The following is a 27583-nucleotide window of genomic DNA, read 5'->3' on the forward strand; positions in this document are numbered from 1 at the left end:
TGGGCTGTGAGCTTCTCCACCCTTCCTCCAGACTCTAGGACCTTGGTTTCCAAATGAAATACAAAACTTGCTCTCATCTAAAAAGAGGACTTTGGACCACTGGGCAACAGTCCAGTTCTTCTTCTCCTTAGGACAGGTAAGATGCCTCTGATGTTGTCCGTGGTTCAGCAAATTTATTGACACATCTGTGTGTGGTGGCTCTTGATGCCTTGACCCCAGCCTCAGTCCATTCCTTGTGAAGTTAACTCAAATTCTTGAATCGATTTTGCTTGACAATCCTCATAAGGCAGCAGTTTTCTCATTGGTTGTGCATCTTTTTTTTCCTCCACACTTTTTCCTTCCACTCAACTTTCTGTTAACATGCTTGGATACAGCACTCTGTGAACAGCCAGCTTCTTTGGCAATGAATGTTTGTGGCTTACCCTCCTTGTGAAGGGTGTCAATGATTGTCTTCTGGTTAGATCAGCAGTCTTGTGTATATAATAATTGCTGTTAATAGTGTTCATGTCTGTTTGACTACTTCTTTAATTATTTTTCAGAAAATGTCTGCCATATGACAATAAATTGACAGTCACCACTGATAAGCTACTACTACATATTGTAGAAATTTAATTTTCTGTAAAGTTGCTTTGCAATGATTTGTATCATAAAAAGCGCTATACAAATAAACCTGAATTGAATTTAGATGAATTGGTAAATTGGTGTTTTTTTGTTAAATGTAGGCAAAAAAAAAAAAAAAAAAAATCACAATTAAAAGAACCAAAGACTTAACTACTTCAGTCTGTGTGCATTTAATTTATTTTATATACAAGTTTCAAAATTTGAGTTGAATTACTAAAATGAACTTTTCCGTGACATTCCAATTTATTGAGATGTACCTGTATACATATCACACATCCAAAGATGAATAACAAATTTGATTTAATATATCATAAATGTTTCAGAACGGGCATAATTTTTTGTTATTCAAAATAATATAATTGTAATATATATTGTAATATTGATCTTGGGGTAAAATATGACCTGTAATTTATATATTTAATACATTTATAATTCTGTCTGAGTTTCGTAAAAATCTGTGGTGTTGTATATACAATAAATCCAAAAGAATTGATTAAACAAAAGGAGATTTATTCACTAAAGTTGACACCTTGGAGGTTAATCTCAGCTGTACCGAGTCTGAGGAGAAAGCTGGTTAGATGACAGGGTTTTCTAACACAAACAGTTAGCAAGGAGAGGTCATTATGGCTCTGTGTACGTGTGTACATGATACACAAAGTAGTACAGTACCAATCATCAGTGAAAATAAACAGTACAGTACAGTTGCTTATACATTGATGGTTAAGGCTAAGATTTTATTGAGGGTCTTGAGGGAGGTGAGAGAATGGAAAAAAGATCCCTGATATCTTGCAAATAGCTGCGGAAAAAGGTTTGTAGACTACCAGAGTGCAAAGCATGCTATACTGCCTTAGCACAATTTCAAGGGCTGCAACTCGACCGGCTGCTTCAGATGAAGCATCAGAAAGAAGCAACTCGTAATTTCAGGCTGACTGCATTTGAGCTGATGACTGGAAGACGACAAATAAATAGCAAATAAATAAATAACTTAAATGTAACATTCTACTTCCAGATGCAAAACCAGTGAGCCACATTTAGTAGTGAAAAAAATGAATGATACAAAGACGATACCATTGGTCTTTGAATCAAAGTTAGAAGTTCACATAAAATTTTACATTCACTTCAATTAAAAAGAAAAATCTATCATCATTTACACATCATCACGTTTTCCAAATCCAACTTATGACCTTTTTCTGTATAACACAAAAGGAGAACTTTTGAAGTTTGTTCATACTGCTCTTTTCCATACATTTAAAGAGAAATGGTGACTACAGCAGTCAAGCATCAATTGCAAAGATTTCCAATAAATAACTACTACAATTTTAGTTGGAAACAAATGGCAAACTTTTGATTTGGAGCTTGAAATTCATGGTCCCCATCTGCTTTCATTGTAGGTATCATGGAGAGGTGAGGTATCTAAGTGGCAACATCTAAGGACTGGGGCACCTCAGGGCTCTATTCTTGGACCACTTCTATTCTCCGTTTACATGGCATCCCTTGGGTTTGTCACACAAAATCAAGGCTTTTCATATCACTGCTGTGCTGATGACACTCAACTCTACCTTTCATTCCATCCTGATGATCCAAAAGGTACGTAGCTGCTAGCATCTCAGCTTGTCTAACTGAATGCTAAATTACTAAATGTAAATGTATGAAAAAAGCAGTTTGAACATACTTCAAAGTTTCTCTTTTTGTGTTTCTCAGTGGAAAGTCATCCATTCTGTTTGGAAAAATTATTAAATTATTTCAGAATTCACATTTTGTTGTAAACTATACTGCAGTTTCAAAAATTTTTGGATCATCCAAAGCTATACCTGACACCAATGTCAGTTCTCTTGGTGACAGAACACATATATGATGCTTAATATAATTGTGGCAATATTTAGCCCTTTTCAGGGAGTCTTGAGCCATGAGCTTGTGAAGAGCAGCACCAGGAGGTGAGAGTGAGATGATGTTCACACTTTCTTTCCCAGTGGAAAGGCTTCCCAACCCTACCAAGCTCCAGTTCAGACAAGTGAAGATTTTTTTTTTCATTCTGCTCTGTGTAAACATCTTGATCATCCACCTCTAAATAGGCAGCCATGAGTTAATGAGTGTGTTTACAAAAAATAATTTACAGTAAAATTAAATCCAACACCTGTGCTGGTCATACATCAAACATACCATCTACTCTGTCAAAAGTTAGTAATATTAGTGACTACAGGAACAAGAGTATCTAAAGATTATTGAGGATTACACTTTTGCAGATTTGTAGAAGAGATAAATACTAAATAGCCAAAAAATATTGCATTCATACGCTATGACGTGCCCATTGCCTGCAAATCTGAAAGGGGCATAATCACATTTGGCAGAAATGGTGGCATTTCTTTTCTTTTTTTACACACAGTCCCACTGTTCAGCATTTTCCCTCTTTTTTTGTTCTGCAAGCAAATTGGGTGAATTTTTAAGACAAGTATATTTGATTCCTAAAGCAACTTCACAACACTCATCAAAACAAATACTTACACATCTGCCATATCATGCACATGCGGCTGAGGTCAATAAAATTTAGTGGCCATTCGCACAAGACACATTTTTGCATTAAAAACAGGTTGACAGAGCTTTCCATATACATGTGTTTGTCCATATGTGGTTAACGTGCCCCCAGATTAATCTGATTGGTCCATTCTTTTAAAAATCGACACCATTTCACTGTGCCTCAAACAATGAACAAAATAGTGTTTGAAAAAAGATATCCATCTAACATGTTTACATAGAGCAACATTAAAAATACAGCACAAATAGAAAACAAGAGCATGTCCTGTGGGAACGGCCAGCTTAATTCTGAAATCATCACTCAAGGTTTAATAAACAATATGTCAAAAGGAGATATGATTATAACCCAATAAAAAAAATAATAACTCTGTGTCCTAATGAGACGCAATGCAACACGCCACAAGATAAAAGGTTTGCTTTTCCATTTTGCTTTTGTCCTAATCAACAGCAATAGACGAGTGAAGGGTGATTTTAATTTTAAAAACACATTTCTTTTTCAATGTCTGCTACCTCATGGCTGACAACGATCAGACTTATCTCAGGCATGTATGCGTTTTGTACAACATTAAAAGTTTCATTTGCGTTTCATTTTTGTATGTATTTAAAGTCATAATGAAAGAAACAATGGATAATTTACACCTTGAAATAAACAAGAAATATCAAACTGTGAACTCTGTGTGTATTTCACAACATAATTGTATCAGTCACTGAGTATATAAGTTAAATGTGATGAAATTACATATTTATCCATTTCATAGCGAGAGAGCGCTCTGATTGGCTGTGAAATGTGATCGCTTTTGTTGCATTTTGTGTCTTGTCACGCCCGCTGTTGACAGACAAATTCACCCCATACCCTTAAAAGGTCACTATTTGAGGAAGCTGACATTTGTAGTGGTGACCGAAGTGGACATTATCGAGTGCACTCATGTCTAGTGTACAACCAATGTACACTCACATGCTAAAAAACACGTGAGGGTCAAACTAAATGAATTCCTGCAGCTCTTCTGGTGTACTCAGTGTCCAAGTTCACACACTTGTTTTCATTCACTCATGTAAGTTAGTGAAGTAAGCTAGGGAACAGTGAATGAGGGTATATGGAATCTCTTTGCATCGCGTCTGGTTAGGACTTGGTGTTACGTTTTTTTCTTTTTCTTTTTTATAGCACAAAGATATAGACTCACTTGACTACGTATGACCTCCATTTGTTCAAAAATCAAATCCCATTATCTCATCAGGACACAACCTCTTCCTAATCACATTCATAGTGTTTTATAGGATAACACTGAAACGGCAGGAAGTTGGAGACTACAGTAAGGTCTGACATCCAATTTTTTTACATTCTACCACTGTTAAAAATGTCATGTGCATGAGTGCACACACACACATATATGGTTTCCAAAGGGACTCCGACGGGACGGTGCGACAGCTCAGACATGATCAATCCTGTATCGCCGCAATTCCAACATCAGCCCGACGTTTCCTCATTCAGTGATGGCAAGAGTGAGAGAGCAACACTGAGAAAATCACTAAGTCAGTAATAACAGAACTAACAGTAGTACAAGTCTAACTTCCTGGGTTGTGGTTCCCGAGGTTTGTCCGGTTTTACAGTTTTCCTGGAGTTTTCCAGGCTAAGCCGTTGTGGCGGCGGATCAGGGAGAACGGCACATGTACCAGCGGCTCTCACCTCCAAACCTCCGCCTTCTGCTTTCCTTCCAAGGGTCTGGTGTTTAGATGTCCCCTCCCATCAACATACACTTCTTTTGACTCCTCTTGCTCAAAGTAAAAACGCGTTTCTCTGTCCGTTTGATTCTGTAGTGTTTTAGTCGCAGGCACTCTCACATGGCGTACTTTTGCGTCCATTCTCTCGCGAGTCTGTTGTACCTACAAGCATAAAATGTATACACTATTATGATGTAGTTCAAGCCACATTTCTGTTTTATTTAAAAGTGGGCAAGAATGTTTCACATAAAGTGTATATAAGTGACATTGTTTATTGGGTCAATCATAAAGCACTGAACCATCTAAAACAGTTTGCAGTTCTCAAGCAGCACAGATCTACAAGTTACTCAATCAAAACTCACTTTCAGATGCCTGACAGTCACTCCGACTCGAAATAAGCCAAAACACCAGCGTATATGATCCTATGATGCTGGTTTTTACAAACTCCTTCAGTGCTCCACTTCCTTCAACAGTAACTGAACTGAGGAAAGTTTGACTTTCTAGTTTAGGTTAGTTTATTCACTTTAGACATTCATGTTTCACATCATTATTGGGTACTTTAATAATATAATTGTGTATATGTTATGCCATTGAGTGATTACATAATTTAACTAATAAAATAACTAGTTTCTCTGTTTGTTTGAGGCTCTGGATTACAGTTAATAATGTTGTAATTAATGAACACTTTCTTGCACCGACTGATTGTTTCACTTCATAAGACCTCAATATATCGTCAATAGGGATGGGTAACGATTCAAATGTCCAGATTCGATTCTGATTCGTTTTTTTTATAACATTCAGTGAATATAGTTTTTATACAAATGCTATTGAAATTTATAAAACAATAAAAAAAGGACAGTAAACATCAGTTTACAAATGGCGAATTTTTAAGAAACTAAAGGCATCAGTCAAAATTCTGACTACACGAGACTAAGACATCCCAAACAAGCCAAGACAAGAAAGAGCTTTTTATTAATGGGTGCAATATGGAGAGGAGTTCAGGTCGCAATGTGGCAACTAACCTGGCAGATTTATACAGTATTTAACAGTCTGACGTGTGCATGTATTGGCAATTTTACAACAACTCTGATTGTCGCTCATTCAACCAGAGTGTAACAGTTCTGAGTCTTTTGTTCTGTTACATAAAGCATTTTTTGTACACTTATCATGTGATGTCCATCAATTAAAAGCAGAAACACAACACAAGCAATCACAAGTACTTTTCAGTTGTATTCAGTTCAGTGGATTTTCCAAAAATAGGCATCTGATCGAAACAATAAAAATGAACACATGAACAATAATAAGAAAAAAAAACATTCAAATATGCACATAATTGTCACTCACTTTTCTCTGTCTGCTTTATATGTATGTGCGATCTCAGGTACCAGCGGGTCATCTGGGTTCGGGTCACATAACAGGGAGCAGATGGACAACAAGACTAAAACAGACAGGGAACACATTAAAAAGATATTATACCAAAACCTCCTGATCGTCTCTGCTGCTGGAATGAGGAGCTGCCCTGTGTTTTGTTTGTCATATAACACAAACAGCTTCCCGTGGACTGATCCAAACTACGTCACTGCTTAATCACTCCAGTCTGACAACACAATCAGACACACTGGGCTCAGTGCTCTGCTATTAGCCAGAGACGCCAAGGATCTCTACAGTACTCAAAACAAACAGTTTCAAGCCACACGAGGACATCACAATACCTAAATTATAACAATCATCTTTCAGTTTTCCTGAACAGGAGAACATGTACTGTAGGTTTTACTGGCCGATTCCAATCATTACTTTAAACCTGTACATCAATGGTATGCAAGACCATGATATTGTGAAATATTAATACAATTCAAAATAACTGTTTTCTATTTGATTATATTTTAAAATGTAGTTTATTAGAACTGTCAGCATTATTATTCCAGTCTTCAGTGTCACATGATCCTTCCGAAATCATTTTAATATGCTGATTTGATGCTCAAGAAATATTTCTGATAATTATAAATGTGGAAAACGGTTGCAGTGCTTAATATTTTTGTGGATTTTTTAATAAATAGAAAATTAAAAAGAACAGCATTTAATTAAAAGAGAAATATTTAGTGACATTGTAATGTCTTTCCTGTCATTTGTGATCAATTTAGTGCATCCTTTCTGAATAAAGGCATTAATTTCTTTAAAAACAAACAAACAAAAAAAAAAACTTACCAACCCCAAACGTTTGAATGGTAGTGTACTGTACATATACAGCAATGGGGTACTGCAGATTTTTTACATTTTATTTTCAAAGTGCTTGCATGATGCATTGAGATGTTGCTGAATCCTACCTTTGGATACAGTAAGTGCAGGTGACCACTGAGATCGCAGGATGTCCAGACAAATACTGCCGTTACTGTTAATATTGGGGTGGTAGATTTTTGTTGTGAATGCAACCTGTCAATCAACGCAAAGTGTACCGATTACAGAATTACAAACCATGACGTACATTTGCATTTGACTAATGACTCCAAGCACAATGAATCTCACAAAGCAACTAACCTTTGGTGGTTTAAAGGGGTAGTCTGTTGGGAAATGAATTGTAAGGAAGAAAACCCCTCCTTGATATGGACTGTCATTCTGAAAACCAAGAACACAGCGTTGCTTATATATGCATGTACTGCAGCTGTCACAAAGCAGGTGATATTTTAACGCATCACAATATTTATATATGGCAAGGACAAATGAATTCAAGAATGTTATATTCTGTTAGTTTAAACGATTTTTTATTTATTTACAATCTTATGAACTGCACTTGGACATGGAGATCAGCCAATCAGAACTAAGGATATTTGCATATAGCTGTGTTAAACACTAACCTGATTATTTGTCTAAACTTTAACTGTCTGTGGTACAAGCAAACATTCATCAGCATTGTAATGTACTTCTAGAAGAAAATAAGATGCTACAAAGTTATTAAATGTCCCTTTTAAATACTTAAAAACTTTCCTTAAAGGGACAGTTCACCCAAAAATTAAAATTACCCCATGATTTACTCACCCTCAAGCCATCCTAGGTGTATGTGACTTTCTTCTTTCAGACGAATGCAGATAAAAAGCTTTATAATGGCAGTAAATGGGTGTAGAAATTCTGAAGGCCAAAAAATTGCATCCATCCATCATAAAAAAAGTACTCCACATAGCTCTGGGGGGACATTTAAAGTTCACCACTTGTGCATACAACTTATTTTAACACAAATGCATGGATTCACTTCAGAAGGTCTTTATTAATCCTCCGGCGCTGTGAGGAGCACTTTATATGATGGATGGATGCACTTTTTTGGGGCTTTACAAATTTGGCACCATTCACTGACATTCATAAAGTTTGGATGATCCAGGAAATTTATTTCATTTTAACAACTTAACTGTATCTGTCTGAAAGATGAATGTCATATACACCTATCATGGCTAGAGGGTGAGTAAATCATGGGGTAATTTTACATTTTGGGTGAACTGTCCCTTTAACTAATTTCAGGATTACTATGCATTTAGATCAATGAATTTCAATGATTTTCCCAAAATATTTTAAGATTCTATTAATTTTAAGTCTATTAATTTTATTGATCTTAAGTGAACTGACCCCCCCCCCCCCCGACCCCCCAGAAACCCACAATTCCCTGATATTTCATGAGTGTGGGAAGCCTATAATTTGAAAAGAATTAGGCAGAAAAATGGCTACTTACCGGCCCCATTATTGTTGCCTGCCAGTGAAACACTGAAAAACATTCATTATATAAAATCAATGCAAGAGCAACAACTGATCCAACGTATGCTGAGAATGGTAGTTATTGTTGGACGACCTAAATGGGATCTCTAATAGAGTGAATACATGTGAATATCTTTATATTTAAACGGTAATCTGACAAAATAGTAACTCATCAAATACTCACAGTCCTCTCCGACCGGACCTGCTGAACATTGGGCTGGGGGATCTCTCTGAAGGTCTGTCAGTTCCTGAGGGAAACAAAAGGGCCACGTCATGTAAAACAGCACTTCTGGTGCAGGAAACCTGAACATCAGAGAAAACTGACAAGACAAGAAAGGATTCTTGGTCTGATCAGCACCAGGATACTTCATTTACTCCAAATGCTTTATAAAAACAGAATTTGGCTCATGTTAGTGTAACGTGGCTGCCAACACATGCTTTGGCTCTGAGGTTTGTTTCAATATTGAGATTGTTTCCGGAGCACTGCCAGCTCAACCAACCTCATAGCACCTAACAAACAGGTCTGAGAATTAGGGCTGTTTCGAATGCCATTTTTTGAGCTTCGAAGCTTAGGTGGCAATCAATATCGAATATTCGAAGCTTCGGTGGGTGGGGCTAAATATATAATAATAGTCTCGGTTTGCATTTGTATCATCTTTCACGACTTCACGTTTCACTCTTTGGCATCATAAATATGTTGCGGCAGACCCAGTGGAGTGCAGTGTTGCATTTGGTGCAATATGATCAGGTGGCACACATTCTTTAAATATTAATAAACATTTAATAATCTTTTAATTAGAACAGTTTCCGGTACGCATTACACGGGCAGGTTTATGCTCCGAAAACGGACAGTGCACAAGTGATGCAAAACACAAAGTCTGTTGAGAGCAAGAACTTTAATAAGGTATTAATAACGAACATTTCTTTAAAACAAATGAATCCCAAAACAGAAATTAAATTAGTAACACACAGTGATTTCAACGAACTGTAATAAATAAAGAACACGGTAGCATGCTTATAAACAGTTGAATAAGAATAAATGAATTGTTTTTAAAATGACACAAAATGTAATATCTATTACAATTAGTTTTATTCTATATAAGGGATTTATTTTGTCTTATTCTGACTTTTTGTTAATTTAAATCTTTAAAATGCGCAATGCTTTTATTGAAAGCATGTTGCAATTAGCCTATTTATCATAGCAAATTAAGCGCATAAAAGCAGTTTTTTTTTTTTTTTTTGCCGCGTGCTACTTACAGAACTCAGGTGATTTTTCAAACTTGTGGTGCTGTTGTGGTAGGCCAGTTTCAAATCGCATATTTGACACACTGCCTTTGTCTTGTCATCCTCACTTAATTTAAAGTGCTCCCAAACAGCTGAGGTCTTGGGCATTTTGTACCTATTCAGTATGAGATGAAATAAATCACTACGTTCGCCAACGGGCGGTTCAAGCATGAGTGAGAATTAATCCGCGACGGAAGTCATGTGTTGAAAAAAAAAAAAAAAAGAATATTCAAATCTCAAAACTGAAAATCGAATGCCACCCCACCGAACGAATATTCGATTATTCTAGTATAGCCCTACTGAGAATATAATATGGCTGTGTAAACAAAGAGTATGACTGAAAATATCAGGGTGTACAGAAATATCTGAAATATAGAGATATAAGTACATCCATGTGAATTTCACTAACACTGCCAGAAGAAAAAAAATTAAATTATGCATAATAGACAAAAATATTGTGCTTGTAATCAGCAATTTAAGGTAGTTCAACTAACAAGATGTATTTTTTTATACTTTTGAAATGAGCCTCAATGCTCACCAAGACTGCATTTATTGATCAAAAGACAGCAAAAACGGTATTTTTATCATATATTTTTATGTGATTTATTCCTGTCATGGTAAAGCTGTATTTTCAGTCTTCAGTGTCACATGATCCTTCAGAAATCATTCTAATATGATGATTTCTTGCTCAAGAAACATATTAGCAGCCCATTATTTTCTTCTTATTAATATGTTATAATAATACATTTACATTTAACATTTTGGTGCAAACGGTTATTTTTTTTTTTTTTTGATTTCTTTGATGACCAGAATGCTCCAAAGTATTTATTTAAAATATAATAAATTATAACATTATAAATATCTTCACGGTCCCTTTTGATCAATTTATTGCATCCTTGCTGAATGAACTGATGCATTAAAATGATTAAAACACTAACTGAACTTCTGAACAGTATTGGATATACATCACATTTCAAACTGCATTCATTTATTTCCTTTTAAATGTGGAGGTAAAATTGGAGCTAAATATGTTTTTGATACGTTTCATGAGATCCATCCATGTTTTTTTTATTAATGCTCAGTGCTGGTTTTGACCCAGTTTCTATCTTAAAGCATTTTTCAACAATAATTGTGACAGCGTGGCTCAGTATCTGGCATCAAGTGTATTTCTGTAACTGTCCTGAATCATTCATGTGAAATATCTCATCCCTTTATTTCACCTCTAGAGCGGCTGAAACGCCTCTCTAAAGATAGACACGGAGCGGTCAGCTGTTCATCGACAGCACTTTCAATAACTTTAACTCTCAGCACACTTAAAAAAACATCAAACATAAAAGGCTTTAATGGAGCGGCACATATATACACAACAACAGAGCAACATTACATCATTAAATGACTTCAGTGCAAGAAATTAAAGAAGGAACAGACCCTCAAACTATACGCTGAATTTAGGGACAATTAAAAAATATATATCATTATGCCATAAACCTGCAATACAGTGTATTATCTTATCCTCCCCAGAAAAGACTACAGTTTTAATAAAATCAATGTGTACTGTATGTAAAAAAATAATAAAAAAAAAGTCTCAAAAAAATAATTATCCAATACATCAATCAACATGTATTCTGTATTGACACCTGCTTTTACATTATACTTTATTATACTGCTTTAACATTATACTTGTGTGCTTAAATACACACAAACAGGTTTGAATTTCTGATTTCGTAACCATGATCATTGCACAATACTGATCCTTATAAAATGACCTCTGGCAGGATCATCACAACAACACACTGCATACTGAGCTACATCTGTGCTGTTTTTTTTTAAGGGGGCGGAGCCTTTACAGTCTATTGACACTCTTTCTTGACCCCTTTGTTGATGAAACATCGCATTCAGCACAAGTTAAATGTCTCATTTCTATCCCTGGTCATGGGTCTGTATGTGTTTTAATATAATATCTAAAAATGTGCATTTAATATTTAATGAACAGATCTTACGCATTGGTTCCCAGGGCTTCTCAGATCTTAAAAAGACGATTGTTCCCAGTTTGAACATTCTTGTTATTTTTGAGATCTGAGATAAATTATTGATTGTCATGTTTATTATGGCTATCATATCGTACAACATCGATATTAAAACTCAAATAATTTTTTTATATTGCACTAAACGCGACTACTTGAGATCTCCATTAAGCTGTATATTCAGAGTCTTCTGAAGTTACACAGGATTAAAACAACAAGAGGGTGAGCAAATGATAGCACTTTTCATTTTTGGTTGGACTATCCCTTTAAAGTTTGGCCTTTTCCTTACACGAAGCTATGGACTCCAGAAGACCCTGGGATTTAGCACACAATTCAATAGGGTATTAAAGAAGTCACATTTAAAATATTACATAGATGCTACACTTGTAATAGTGTACTTAATAAGTATAAGCAAAATATTGAAAAAAAAAACCCCTGTACTTTCTGTGATACAGAAGAGACCATTGTACATCTTTTTTTGTGAATGTGATTGTGTTAAATCATTTTGGAATGAGTTATGTACTTATCTCTCAGATAAAACCAATGTTAGAATATCTATAAATACTTTTGATATTTTCTTTTATTATAACTCTTACTTTTGTATTCAATATATTGTTAATCTTTTTATTATACTTGGCAAATTTTTTATTCAAAAGTGTACATTTTTGGGTAAGAACCCAGTACTGTCAATTTTTTCTGGTTGACTAGAATTTTTAAGTTTTATCTTTGATGGGCATAAAAAATAAAAAGTCATTCAAAAGTCAAAAATTGCTTTAGACCTTGTATATTTCCCCCCTCTGGTTTATGCTATTTATTTGTTTGTTCTTTGATTTATTTGTTTATTCATTTATTTTATCTTGTATTATTTTTTCCGTATTTAGTCCTCTATTGTTTTTGAGGTTGTTGTGTTTAAAGGCTTGTTATTAAGTTTTTTGGCATTAATAATAATAAGAATAATAAAAATGTCAATAGTTTTTTTTTTTTAAAGGACAATCATTTTTTTTGGAAACGATTATTAAAATAAAAGTCAGATTTTTCCAATTTCTCCCCATTTAGAAGAATAACACCATGAGGGCGAGTCAATAATGACAGAATCTGCCTCCTTTATAATAAAACTCTCATGAAATCAATAAAGCAACAGACAGACTCGAAGTTTGTTTTTGTTTTTTTTCTGTGAAAGTCGCTGGTTATTCGGGCAGGGTGGCAAATCTGTTAAAAATACCCTCCGATGTCCTTCTGGACTATTTACCAAGCCTTATATGGACACACTGACTTTGGGGTTCAGTATTTGGCAGCTCGAGAGCAGTGGTCGCCATCGCGCATGCGCACCAGCGGCGCTTCTCTCATTCATGATGACAGACAACAGAAAAGATACATTTTAACAATGTTTCCAGCGCCGACACACTTACATACAACAAATCAGTCGCCACAGTACCTGTCCTCCCCAAATCACGCGTTAGTATGCGCGTAGTGAATCTGTAATGATCAGTGCGTCTGTCGACTGAAGCATCCACCATCGGCCCTCCGTCTTTGTCTTGGCCAGATGGGGACCAAATGAGAAAAGTGCGACTGCTTCATATTCACAGCAGCATTAGAGAAGACAAGGAGGACATCGACAGAGGCCGTGAGGTTATGAGATTCACACAGTGCACACAGACTCACCTTCTGGATTCTTTTCAACGCCATTTGCTCGTTGTGTTACAGCTCTGTTTGATCTTGTTCAGAGACTGCTGGCCTGTGTGCAGTCTGGACGAGGACGCTGCCGTTTTTCCTCTCAGCGTCACACGTTGCGTTTGTAATTACACAAAAGCACAGGTTTAGACATTCACAGCGCTGTTTAAACGACAGTCGCCGATTTGAGAAATTCTTACCTCCCTCTAACCTCACTGACAGTTTTTAGTGCTGTACTAGACAGCAAGAGGAATCTCGCGATAAAACGCCAAGTATATAAGATGATATCGCGATACTTTGGGGTGCGATGGGATCTTGGGAAATGTAGTTATGTGGGTGTTATCGTTTGTAATCTGTTCCTAATTTGAATTAAAATGTGTGTGGAGAATATCTTGTTATCGAAGATAAATATGAATTGACTTTATTCAAATTAATTAATTTTTAATCTGTGAATAAAAAAAGCCATATGTACTTTCGCTGTTAAATAATTTATCATATGTTTGTGATGCTTGATGCTCTTTTATTTTATTTTTATTTTATTTGTTTTTGTAGAGTTAAAACAACTGGAAGCGAATGTACACCGGAAGCCGCGCACATTATTTAGTTGAAAATAAGGAGAAAAACCTCAATAAAGACCGTAATCCTTCCAATTTACGTTCATCTCATTGAGCTACACTAGAACATATTTATTTAGGCTACTTCTACTAATGCTCGTAAGGTCTGCTCTAAATGATCATGAGCATCTATTCTTGCTCAACCCAACCAAAAAAAAAAAAAAAAAGGCAAATTCCTGAAAATGAACATTTAAATCGTAGTTAATTTTGCTGTGGTGTCTCTGTCCATAAGATGACGCTGTTTGTCCAGGTAAGTTGAGGGGAAATCCTAAACGCTCGTAGATTTCTTTTCTTTAGCACTAAAAGTGTGACATGACATTTCCATCATATGATATGAAGCACATGTTAACAGCATCGGGAAACTGAAAGACATAATATAAAATAAAAGTAGTCTGATGTTCAGTGAATACATTTCAATTATAACTGTAATTAGAAAGAAGTTTTTGTTTGCTGTTGCTTTGTAAAAATTATTGAAGACAATAAAAACCACCGAAAAAATGTTTTCTCCCTAGGACAGATTGTCACGTGTTTCTGTTATTGTATACGTTTTATACAATTAATTACAATATGATGGTCATAACAATGTTTTCATCATTTGTCCTGTTTCCTGATTTTGTAACTGTTTGTATTTCACCAAGTAGGAAGCCTATAATTTTAAAAGACTATTATAGGCTTTTTAATAGCTTATAATAGGTAGGTTCCCCTTGTGACAACCTTGTGTTTAATGAACTGTGGGCATTAAGAGTGGAAATGTTCAATAGCTGTTGTGTAGCCAAGACTTTGAGATATGTTTACAGAAATAAACCTACCCTGAGAAATATTCACTGAGGTTAAAGTCTGCCTTCCCCCATCGCTTTACAAAAACACTGACAGTAAGCAATAATTTGGGTAGAATTTTTTTTTTTTGCATTTAATTGTTGCGATTTATTTCACTCTGTGGTAACTTTTATAGTGTGTTATAACATTACTCAGTCCTCAGTGATCAGTTTCTTTATGTGCCACGTGCATGAGTATCAGATGGCCTTGATGAATCTATAGTGTATTGTATTGTGCTGTAAAAGGCTGTATTTCGTCTCAGATTTATCCAATATAACTCTGACACTAATGGCTTCTCTGTCAGCCCGAGGCAGAGTCATGATCTCTCTGAGTGAATTTTATTCCAGCTGCTTAACATTGACAGCTCCACGGTGCTTAAAGTGAGTCAAGCAGGGTTTATAGTCGCTTTAACAACAAGAAACTCTCCTAAAGTTAAACAATGTGCTGTTAGGTCAGTGAGTAAAACGGCTGACACAACCTCTAAAACATTTCAGAACTTTGTAATTATAAGTTTTATGTTTATAACAATAAACAAAGGTATTTTTTCCAGTTCTAAAACACTCGATCCTGGATGCTGATTGGTCAATACAGCATTGTTGCTGAGCTAAATACAATTATACTTAAAAGGGATATTTCGAGTACAGTACACTCTAAAAAAATAAAATAAAAAAGCACTTTAAAGCTTCTTTACGCATTGTAATAGTTCTATTAGAACCTTATCATCCCGAAGAACACTTTTATACTGAAATGGTTCTTTGTGTTAAAGTTTAGGGTTCTTTTTCCTGTGCTTTTGGTTTTTAAATCTGTAACTGTCAGAATTCTGTCAAAGCCACCTCAGCATTGATTTTCTGGAGCTCGACATATTTAAACTTTCAAATTGTAACTGGTTTCCAATTATATCCTTGTTTCTTTTCGGAATTTGAACAGAGCTTGTAAGAGAGACCTGCACTGTTCACTTGAGGATATTTCTCTCCACTAGTCAAGTAAGTGACTTAGGTATTAATTTCATGCATAGAATCATTATAGATATCCATGACTTCTTAGCCTCTTCTTTATGGAGGTATATCAGTAGCTTAACTCGAGAGGTTGAAAATCTAAATGCGAGAACTTGTCATATTAGCATTCGTATTTGTAAGTTGATATTTACCCTCACAGCTATGATGTAAAAAGCTGAATCTTTCAATTTGCACACACAGACAATGATAAATACACCTGTGTTTTGAATTGGAAGTCGTAGAATGTTTATGACATACTTACTTTTGCACTTTACTTCAGTTTCACTGCACAACGTCAAGTCAACACTTACAACCTCTCAGATCTGCCAGTACTGCCAGACTTTTGCTACTCTTTAAGCGGTATTCCTGTTGCAAAATCTCACTTGTGCACTGGTATATGCAGATGTGAGAGAGCAGAGCCGGGGGCGGGGCTTTGGTGCAAATTAAGACATTCTATTGGTCGATACACACGGGTGTTTTTATCATTGTGTGTGCAAATTGAAAGATTTAGCCTTTCACATCAGAGCTGTGAGTGTAAATATCAACTTACAAATACGAATGCTAATATGACAAGTTCTCAAGTTAAGCTACTGATATACCTCCATATTTCTTCTTCTTTTCTTTTTCTGCTCACATACTGTCTGTTTACAATGGATGGTTTTGGCCTTCTTAAACATAATTGCTTTTATTTTACAAATGGAAGTTATGCTCATTTTACAGCATTTGAGACATAATGCTGATTACAACAAAATAATTTCAAGCCTCGTCTCTTAAAAGATGAGAAACAGTTACAACGAAAGTTAATGGAGCCCTATTGTGGAGGATTATAAGCAGAAAAGTGAAGCCTATGTATATTTTCATGAAAACACCTACATTAATTATGGCCCTATTATGGATTTTTTTTAAATTACCTTTCATGCAGCATGTAACACAGCTCTAAGTGAATGAAAACATCCTGCAAAGATTAAAATCTGAAAGTGCACCATGTGTAAAGTTATTGTCTCTCAAAAGAAAGAGTCGACTCTGAATCATTGAAACGAATCGTTTTTAAAACAAATCCCAAGCCGTTTCATGTTGAAGTCGACACGAAACATTAGCGTATTTCCCATCCACTTGTTGGTCTTTTCACTTTGGTCTGAATGAAAAATGAAAATTCAATGTTTGCCACTAGATGCCGCTTTTGGAGCGTAAAAACAGCGTTTTCCCCGGTAACATCTATAAACAAAGCAGCACTGCGCTCACAAACACTGGTTTATCATACATTACAGGCAAGATGAAATGAAAATGAGATCAATCACCGCAGATCAGCATCACGCAAAGAAATCCTTGAGTGAATTGTTTGGGAGACATTGAGCAAATAAGGTAAAAAAATAAATGCATATTATGAGACAAGATAATTTTTTTTTTTTTTTTACCTTGCAAGCATGTCAACCTGTTGTTGGGGACTCCCCAAAACAAAATGTGAACCTTTCATTATCCATAACGCCTGCGCCGTGCGCTTTACACTTTGCATTTAGATCATTAAAATAGGGCCCCTAAATGCAAAGTGTAAAGTGAACGGCGCAAGTGCACTCAGAGTGTGTCCAAACCCACTTTTGGAAAAACGGTTGGCGCGCCTGGGCGCATGGTCTAAACAGGTTGTCCCTATTCTCTTAATGAGTAATGGATGTTTTTTGGGCGTAACGTGCAATATACCAATCAGAGTCTCCCTCCCTTTAAGAGCCAGTTGCGCTCGTGCCATGATGGATTTGCTATTTACACGGCCGAATTTGGCAAAGACAGAACGAATTTGTGCAAAGACAGAACGAATTTGTGCAAAGACAGAACGCGTCTCCGAGGTAAAACGGAGCTGCTCGTGTGCGAGCAAATAGATAAAAGATAGCAAATAGCCTAATTCTGATATATATATATATATATACACACACATATTATTATTATTATTATTATTAATATTAATATATATATATATATATATTTTTTTTTTAAATGAGCCTACAAAAAAATCTTATGCATTGCAATCCTTTAATTTTTAATATTTGACATGTTTGTGTGCTGCTGTGCGTCCCTGTGTTTAATAAGCAGTGTTTACGCGTATTGTGGACCGGCCTATACTAACACGCTCTTTAAATAACAAAGAAAAAACATTGTGCCAGACTTTAGACCAGGTTTGAGTTGGTCTATGGCGCAGTCTATTTTCAGCTCCTTAAAATAGCAATGCGCCTGAACACACTTCTCTTTTAGACCAAGACGCCCATGGGTGCACAAATGAGCGCAAATGCATTTGCTAATTAAACGATGTGGCGCTGGATGAGAAAATGCGAACACACTTGCGCTGAGCCCTGCGTCGCATTGCGCCGGGTGTATGATTAGGGCCCTTTATCTCTATACAGATGTTCTTGACATTCTTGCAATCATTAGGATTTCAAGGCATGTCATATTTTTGGGATGTTGTCATTGAAAGTAATATTGGAGGTTTCTTGACAAAGTTAGTGTTTATCTTTACTATAAAATAATGTAAACACTTTTTTTGGCTATACTATTTCTTTTTTTTTAGTCTATGCAATGAAAGTCAAAGGGGTTTCATATTATTTTAGACTGCGTGAACAACTTAAGGGTGAGTAAATGAGGATTTTTTTCTTTTCTGGGTGAACTATCCCTTTAACAAAATCTATGCTGTCCATGAATATGGATCTCATATTGCCAGATGAATTGTGTTAGCTGACATCCCTGCCACTTATTTAATGTCAGATATCCAGCTTGTTACTTTGAACCAATGAGATGCGGTTTCAAATTCCATCAGCAATAACTCTCAGGATTCCCCAGACAGCTCAATTCGATTTGTACATATTCTGAACGACATGAGTGCATATGTGAACGATGTTTTTCAGATCAAGTGTTGCCGATCAACAGCACAGATGTATGTATCGTCTCTCAGCCAGCGTGTATAATAGCCGTCTTCCATTAGTTTAGCGAGGCCAGCGATACTTCATTTCATTATCTGTTTAGGCTAGAGCTGCTGATAAACCGGGCGATTGTGAGGGTGATTACTTTATCATTGTGCTGCCTCTATTCATGTGTGAGTCAGCTGGCTGCTCCAGTTTCTGCGCTGCCTTGTCTCTCGGACCCTCATGAGTTTCCTTGTCTGTGTTTTAAACAAGGCGAGGACAGAAGAGCGGCCATTCTCTTCACAGGACCGCATGAATGGCTGGCACTGTTCAGTGCTCTTAAATGGCTCTCCTCAGTGTCAGGTTTAGGGATCTCTCTTCAGTGTGACACTGAGAAGGAGTATTTTCCTTTTGCAGACCTAGAGATTCCAGCTGATAATATGGCATTGTCAGGGCTCATCCCTGCTCTTTGAATAACTCCAGTGTCCTGAAGGAGTCAGATGCAGTGCAGGGCGGCCGTCTCTTCTTAAGGCACGCTCAGAAGCAGCAGGAACGCCACATGAGTCTCTGAATGTTACTGTTACTTCCACTGGGAAGAAAATCACAGATGAAGTCTCTCTACAGTCTCAGTTGTTTCTTCTAGAAGGCAGTGGAAGTCTCCTGAGAATCAAACCTCTGCAATCTCATGCATAGTTTTAGAGGAGATATATTAATATGTCCAAAAGTCTAGAATCAAAAATTTTATTTGAAATTATTTCCAAAAAAATTTCAACATGTCTGGCGTAAAAGGTCAAAATTGTCATGTGGTGCAACTTTTTATATGTATTATATGTATGTATATATATGTATATATAATGTATGTGTATATATACAATTATTTTTTTGCTCTAATAAAATATATTTTAAAAACTGAATTTTTTTTTGAAAATATTAATAAATTCAAGGTGTACGGAAAATATTTTTTTACTTTTTAGAGTAATAAAGAATGTAATGCATGAGAATGTATTTCAGTTTAAATTTATATTTAATACAATTAGTGGAACTAAATGCCATTTTTGTCCAATTTAAGTAAAACTTAAGTAGATATTTATATGTAATTTATAATTGCTTTTATTGTCTTTAAAAAAAATTAAAGTGTTTTTTAAAGTGTATAAATGTATTTCAATGTCATTGAAACATTTCATGTATTTAATCGATTTTAAAACTTTTTATATAAAATTTTTGTGACATGCTTTTCTTAGTTTTTTCGGACTTTTTTCGTTTTTTTATGGTTATTATATGTTTCAGTGTTATAGTTTGAAGAAAATCATTTGAGTAATTTAACAATTAATGCATTATTAAAATGACATCATACTTATATTCGGTTTTATGATCTGTTGGAATGCATTATGTAAAATTAATTATTTATATACTACCGTTCAAAAGTTTGGGGTCAGTAAGAATAATTTTTTTTAAAGAAATTGATAGTTTAAATCAGCAAGGATGCTTTAAATTTATCAAAAGTGACAGTAAAGACATCTATAATGTTATAAGAGATTTCTGTCAAATAAATGCTATAATAATAAATAAAATAATTTAATTAAATTAGAAATTTAAGCACCAAAACGGTTTTTAATGTTGATAATAATATGAAATGTTAGATCAGCATATTAGAATGATTTCTGAAGGATCATGTGAAAAAATGTGAAAAGTCGTGTTAAAATTCAACTTTATATCACTGAAATAAATTACGATTTAAAATATATTCAAATAGAAAACAGCTATTTTTTATAAAAATATTATTTCACAATAGTATTGTTTTTCTTGTATTTTTTATCAAATAACTGCAAAGCAGTTGGTAAGTTAAGAGACTTATTTATTCAATTATAAAATATTAATCTTAATTTAAAGGGCCACCAACCCTTTGTTTTGATGTCTATCAGGGGTGGAAGCTTTCATTTGGTTGGTCACACCATCAGAAATAAATTGCACTCTGGTAATCACTTAAAGTGAAGGATGCTTAAGAGGAAAGTTTATTTATTTATTTGTTCTATTCAATATTTCAAAGATTATGTTTATAATATAACCTGTAATGAAAAATATATGTATGAAAAATATTAAAACAGCTAAACAGATGCATGAACATTTATGAAATGATGTGACACTGAAGTTTTGAGTTGATTAGATTTTTTTTAATTTCTTATAATTACTAACATCTCTTTTTGTGCTGGATAGAAATACAGACAGCAAACACTTTTCTGAAAAGAAATTCGTTATGTAATCAATCCAGACGGACTGAAGCTCTTGCCAGGCTTGTGTTCATCAGCAAATTCTTTGCGCTCGTGGCTGATTTCAGTTGTGCTCCAGGCCTGGGACGGGGGCAAGAGAAGTGTGTGTGTGTGTGTGTGTGTGTGTGTGAGCGCTCATAAAATTAGAGAGTCTCACCCTCGCTCTCTGCCAGTGTTGGGTTACTCTAGACCAAACACGTTGCAATATTTTAGAGTGTCTACTTTCAGCACCATAGTAATGATGGATGCCCCCAGGTCCTAGGGTGCTGTGTGTGTGTGTGTGAGAGAGTTATAGGAGAGGCCTGACCTCTCTCACACTGAACACAATTGAAAGTGGCACTGTAATGTGAGCAGAAGGGCCTGTGGGTGATCTTGGCCCACTGGCCATATCCGAGTGAGAAAGCCCCCTTTATAACTTCCAGAGACCGTAAAGTTCAACACTCAAATGCTACAGCTGTTTTCATGTTGTTTTTGTGCTAGCGTTATTGTTTGAAGATCTTTCGAAGGTCTGTCATGGGACCAGATGCTTTCAAGAAAACTGAACGTGTCTCATTCAACTAAATCAAGCTAAATATTAAATAAATGACAAAGCAACGCAAATTTTTATACAACAAAAGCATGTAGTGAAAAGAAAACAGTCCCATAATTGTATTATTGTTTAAAGTTTCCATTGTATGGGAAAAAGCAGCATTAGCATTCTTCAAAATATCTCCATTTGCGTTCCTCAGACATTTGTCCGATCCACAAGAGAGGATCCCTGCAGACCCTCATGACTGTGTGAACGTCAACAAGTACATCCTCCACCTTTCACTGACTTCTTTAAGCACTTCGGGTTCAGTTTTTTCCAAGGTTTCATGCCGAACATAATGTTTCCTATCAGACCCAAATAAATTAAGCTTGCCCTCATCACTACTTTGGAGCAGTTCTCCTTTCTCCACACAACATGCTCCTCAGCAAAAGTGAGTCTGGGCTTTTGTTTCTTTCTGCTGATGAGAGGCTTGGTCACATCTGACTTCTTTTAAACGACGAGACACTGTCTGCTGAGACAAAACCTTAACCTGTCCAGCGCTGAACTGGAGAGCAATTCCAGCTGCAGTGTTGAACCGATTCCCCACTGAGAGTCTCGGCATTTTCCTGCCATCTCTGGCATTGGTCTGATGTGTACAACCGGCCTTTTAGAGGGACTTGAATGAATCAGAGTCACAGTGTTTCAGTCACTTTAGAGAGGCTCGCCGTTTGACAATATCAGTGAAAACTAGAGGAATGCTGTCAGTTAAAAAGGGTTTGTCACATAATTAAGAAAATTATCACCAGGTGCCAGATTAAAACCAATAACTCGTGGGTATCTGCAAGTGTTCTCTGATTCTGATCAGTTATTTTTTTAAATGACTCACTAAAGTTTTATTTTTATTTTTATAATGTGCTTCAGAATACAATTGATAAAAAACTGCCCTTCTACTTCTGTTAGAATAACTTAAAAGAGGACTAAGCAGTGACCTTGAAATGTTGGAAAATGTAAGTTGTTCTCTAATTTTGATCTCCACTGTACACACACACACACACACACACACACACACACATTATATTAAATTATATATTCAGCCGCAGCTGATCACCAGACCTCAGTGACCTTGATGGGGTGTAAATGTGCAGGAGCTCTGAGATGTACTGAGGTGCCAACCCATTTAGACACTTAAAAACAAACATTAAAATCTTAAAATGTATTCTAAAATATACAGGGAGCCAGTGGAGCGAGGCCAAAACAGGAGGAAGGTGTTCAGGTTTCCGGGTTCCTGTTAACAGACGAGCAGCTGCATTTTGGACTAACTGTAGGCGTGAAAGGGAAATTTGGTTCACGCCAATGTAAAGTGCATTACAGTAATCCAAACGGGTCGACATAAAAGCATGAATCATTGAATCAAAAATTAAAGATAAAACAGGTTTAATTTAGGCTAAAAGCCACTATGTTTATCTGCTTGTCAAGCTTAAATTCACTATCAGTTTTAATGCCTAAATTGGTCACATCTGGCTTTACATATTGCTGCAGGGACCCAAGGTTTACAGGAGTGGAGTCACAAACCCGACTAGGTCCAAACACAATGATCTCAGCTTTTTCTTCATTTAAATTAAAAAAATTAAAAGACATCCAGGTTTTAATATCCTTGTAACGGAGTCAGAGAAGCGTTTGCATCTCTTCTCAGTGGGAAATAGGTTTCCCAGACAGCAAGCAGTTTCGGCCCAGAGCTGGCCCACATCTGGCCCGCATGGATTTCACGCTTGCTGTCTGGGTTGCAAGTCATCCGCATTAAAATGGTAAGAAATACCATGTCTTTTAAAAATATTTCCAAGAGGGAGAAGGTACAGAACAGTAGTGGTCCAAACTCAGTTAAGTGCATTTTGTCTCTCTTTTTTTGTCCTTTATCGTGGAGAGTCTTACTGATCGTGAACCCTCACTTAGATTTGGAACTAATTTAGTGTCTAAATGTTAAAACAACACTCTTTCTTTAACCCAAAACGCTTTCAGTTTCACATCCCTCTAATCAAAGCAGTCATCGATATCTGCTTGAACTGAGCCTGAATGATCCAGTCAGAGCTCTGTACGGTGACAAACCTTTCTCAGTAGAAATCTCTGCACTCCAGCCAACTCCAAACTCTCCGGGAAAACCTGTGTGAAAATCATATTTTGCTTGGCATGTTGTGCATGGGTTTTAATGGTGGTTTGATTAAATCGGGCCCATTGTGATGCCGGAGGAGAAGAGCAGCTAGAGCTCCTTTGTGCTGCGTCCACACTGAGCGGTTTGTGCACAGCTCTTATCAATGAGCCTGATTTGATTATGAGCTCATAAGAGCGAGAGCAGTTCTCATGTTTATGGTGCGCTCAGCAGCCCCCAGCACAATGTCAGCCTGTCCGCGGGACACTTCATGAAGAGGCTTCATTCTCTGAACTGCAGTCATGCCTGCACAACCTACTTCCTTTATCTGTGATTTAATTGTGTTTGCTGGAGCTCGTGTGTGTGTGTCTAGACTTTGTCTTGGCCACAACTGAGCTGAGCCTTAGGAGACGTACAAAACACTCTCATTGCACTCAGAAATACACATTAAAGGGATAGTTCACTGAACAATAAAGAACAAAATGACTCTCTCTCATGTGTAGAACACAGAAGTAAACACTATGAAGAATGTTCACGCTGCTCTTTTCAGAAGGGCATGATAAAATGGCGTACGGTGTCATTCACATCAAATCTGCCCTGATCTTCATCAAGTTTACAATGTCCATCTTATGGAGGAGATTTCATAAAAAGATTAGTCTTGTATTGGAAAGAGCAGTGTTAACTGTTTTGGTGAACTATTAAACCACTATTTATTTGCAGTGTTTGCAGCTAAATGTGAGGCTTATATTGTGTGTCATGATCAGAAACATCAGTATGAATGAAAACAATCCCTGTAGAGAGCCAGTATCAAATTACCAGGAAACAGAGTCAAACAGAAGCCAATCGAACCTGATCATCTCTATTATATATAAACAAATCCGTGTATTTCATTCACATATCTTTATTTCTTATCATCTGTGTGGTGGTGTTGTCTCTGTGAACTGGAAGCTTCTGTCACCAGAACAGATTTCTTGTATGTGCAAACATATTCGGCAATAAAGCTCTTTCTGATTCTGATTATTCTGAAGCTCTTCTCCTCCTTTCAGGACATTAGGTTTGGCATTGTTTTTTTTTTTGTCTGGATCTATGAAATCATTTTAAAAATACATTAAATATGCAGTTGATTCAGTCATACATACCTCCAAATGTCCTTCCTGATACCATAATAAAGAGTTAAAAAAGTTAAAAACTTCATGAAATATTTCTTATAATCTGTTATTATTATTATTATTATAATTATTAACAATTTATGTATTTAATATTGATATAATATATTTTTTTTGACAATATAATACTTTTTTTTATTAATTTTACAATTGAATTATAATATATATATATATATATATATATATATATATATATACACACACACACACACACACACACAGACACACACATATATATATACTCTGTAAAAAGTGATTGTGATTTTAACGGTAAAAAACTGTGAAAATGCTACAGTACATGTAACCTTTTAAATGGTTAATGGTAATTTTTTCCCGGTAAACGGGAAATACCGTAAACTGACGTTCCCAGAATTCTCTGCACTGCGTTTCAAATTTAGTTTGAATTTGTTTTTTGTTTTTTTAATAACTGTGAAATAACTCTGTTTAAATGAATGTTTATTGCATATTTCAGTTTAATGTTTCACCATGATGGTGTTTAGTGCTTGTGTGAATGACACTGTACACCTTCTGTGTATCTTATAATTTAAAAGCTGCTTGTGATGTGCTTTGTTTCATCACATGGCTTTCTTATCACCACCTGCTTTTGATGGGTACCAGTGTATTACAAAGTTACAAAACAGATTTCAGTACTTCAATAATTTGGCATATTAATATAATATCAGTTAAATTACGGTTTTAAAATGTAAATTTAGTGTAAAACCGTTAAACCTAAAACGGTGTTACCGTATTTTTTTCGGTATAATTCTAGCAACCACAGCTGCTGTTTTTTTTACCGTATTTCAAAATGATTATTTTGTATATATTACAGCGTATATATATTAATTTATTGCTTTATTTTCTGCATCATTACTTCAGTCTTCAGTGTCACATGATCCTTCAGAAATTATTCTAATATGCTGATTTGATGCTCAGAAAATGACATAATATAATTTTGAAACAGTTGTGCTGCTTATTTTTTTTTACAGGATTCTCTGATGAGTAGAAAGTTCAAAAGAACATTTATTAGATTTTTTTATTATTATTATTTAGATTTTTTTTTGTAACAACATAGACATTTTTGTATTTACTGTCACTTTAATGCCTCTTTGCTGAATAAAGTATAATTTTCTTTACGCAAGTATATTTTCAAAACGCATTCCTGCAATCCACACACAATCATGTATATCATGTCCACTTTTTTTTTTTTTTTTGTAAATTAATTTGCTTTGTCAAGACCAAAAGGAAGAGAGAAAACACACAGTCACACATGCACGCACACACACACACAAAAAAGTTATCAACATAATTTAAGCTGGGTCTTACATATAATCTAGTAGAGTCAATGAAATTTGTGCTGCATTGATATTTATGGTCCACAGACAGCAGCGGTGCCCTGAGGCATGCTGGGAACTGTAGTCCTGTAGTGTTGTGAATGAGCTCCAGTGGCTCTTCACAGCATGCAGATGAGTCAAGCCAATTAAACACACGCAGCCCGGGGCGTCCTGCCCACTGAAACTACACCACTCAGCTTTAACAACCAGCACAACTGATTCCTCCCACCGCTTTATTGTCTTAAGTGGTTGAGTGCTGAGAAAGGGAGCTGATTTAGCAGCGGGGGGTCGTCACTTAATAACTCCTCATTTCCTTCATTTTACACAGTTAGCATGAGTTATGTGCTCTATAAGGAGGCGACATAGATGGCCAGCTTCTCATGAATGTCAGCACTATGCCAGAAAGCTTCAGCCAAGAATTTGACCCTTGTGTTTAATATATGACTTTGTGACTGCTAATGATAATTGTGGAGTACTTGATTATACGTCAGAGTTTCCGACGTGCATGTGATTTAATGTACAGTAAAGCAGCGTCTGTGTGCCTAATAAAGGATGTATTGTCACAGATGACCGGCCATCAATAACCCTCATTAAAGTGTCTGCGATGGTTTGTGAGCGATCGTGATTGTGTTCTGATGGGAAACCTGAATGTGATAATCAGCCTTTTCACTTTCAGAGGCAATTTTGCATTTCGAACTTGCCAGAGGCGACTGTAAAACTGTAAAAAGATGGAGGTTTATTGTGGATTCCAGTCCAAACAGCACTATAGGGAAAACTTTTAACACCTTACTGGCTCATACAGAGAACTATTGTCTCGCTCTGTGTTACATAATCACTGACATCATCAGGAAGAGACTGTAACAGCAGTCTGAGCCTTTCCTCGCACACGTTCACACTTATCCAATCACTCATTCATCTGTACACTCCCTGCTTTACTCAGCCACATATGAACTGTGTGACTCACAGAAGACGATCATTTGGGTTTTGGCTCTGGCTGAAGAGCAGGTATGAACATGTTGAAAAAGGAAATGCAACACCCTCTGACAAGAGCTTTATTCCAGCTCCTTTTTTTAAATCCATGATGACATGAGTAAATTATCATAGCAGACATAATTGAGGTTGGGTGTGATTGTTTATTTAGCTATTATTGTGTTTGATTACGTGGCAATTAGTTTGAACTCGTTCCTGTACACTCTTGTTCAAATTTATCACATAGTTTCTGTTAGTTTTTCTGAGTTATGCTGTTAAACTTAATACTGGAATATCTTA

The 27583-nt window shown here is 35.9% G+C and overlaps 1 protein-coding gene across 1 annotated transcript; it reads right to left on the bottom strand.

The window, feature by feature from the left end:
- Nucleotides 1-1114: 1114 nt before the first annotated feature.
- LOC128018303 (ubiquitin-conjugating enzyme E2 D4) lies at nt 1115-13846 on the bottom strand. Its single transcript, XM_052603747.1, has 7 exons — nt 13581-13846; nt 8795-8858; nt 8588-8619; nt 7408-7485; nt 7197-7302; nt 6217-6310; nt 1115-5034 (listed from the first exon to the last, which is right to left on the bottom strand). Exons 1-7 carry the CDS (start codon nt 13602-13604, stop codon nt 4989-4991), a joined length of 444 nt encoding a protein of 147 aa, XP_052459707.1. The 5' UTR covers nt 13605-13846; the 3' UTR covers nt 1115-4988.
- Between the last annotated feature and the right edge of the window lie 13737 nt (nt 13847-27583).

Source organism: Carassius gibelio, chromosome A8 (genome assembly GCF_023724105.1).
Source record: "Carassius gibelio isolate Cgi1373 ecotype wild population from Czech Republic chromosome A8, carGib1.2-hapl.c, whole genome shotgun sequence".
Classification (NCBI taxonomy): domain Eukaryota; kingdom Metazoa; phylum Chordata; class Actinopteri; order Cypriniformes; family Cyprinidae; genus Carassius; species Carassius gibelio.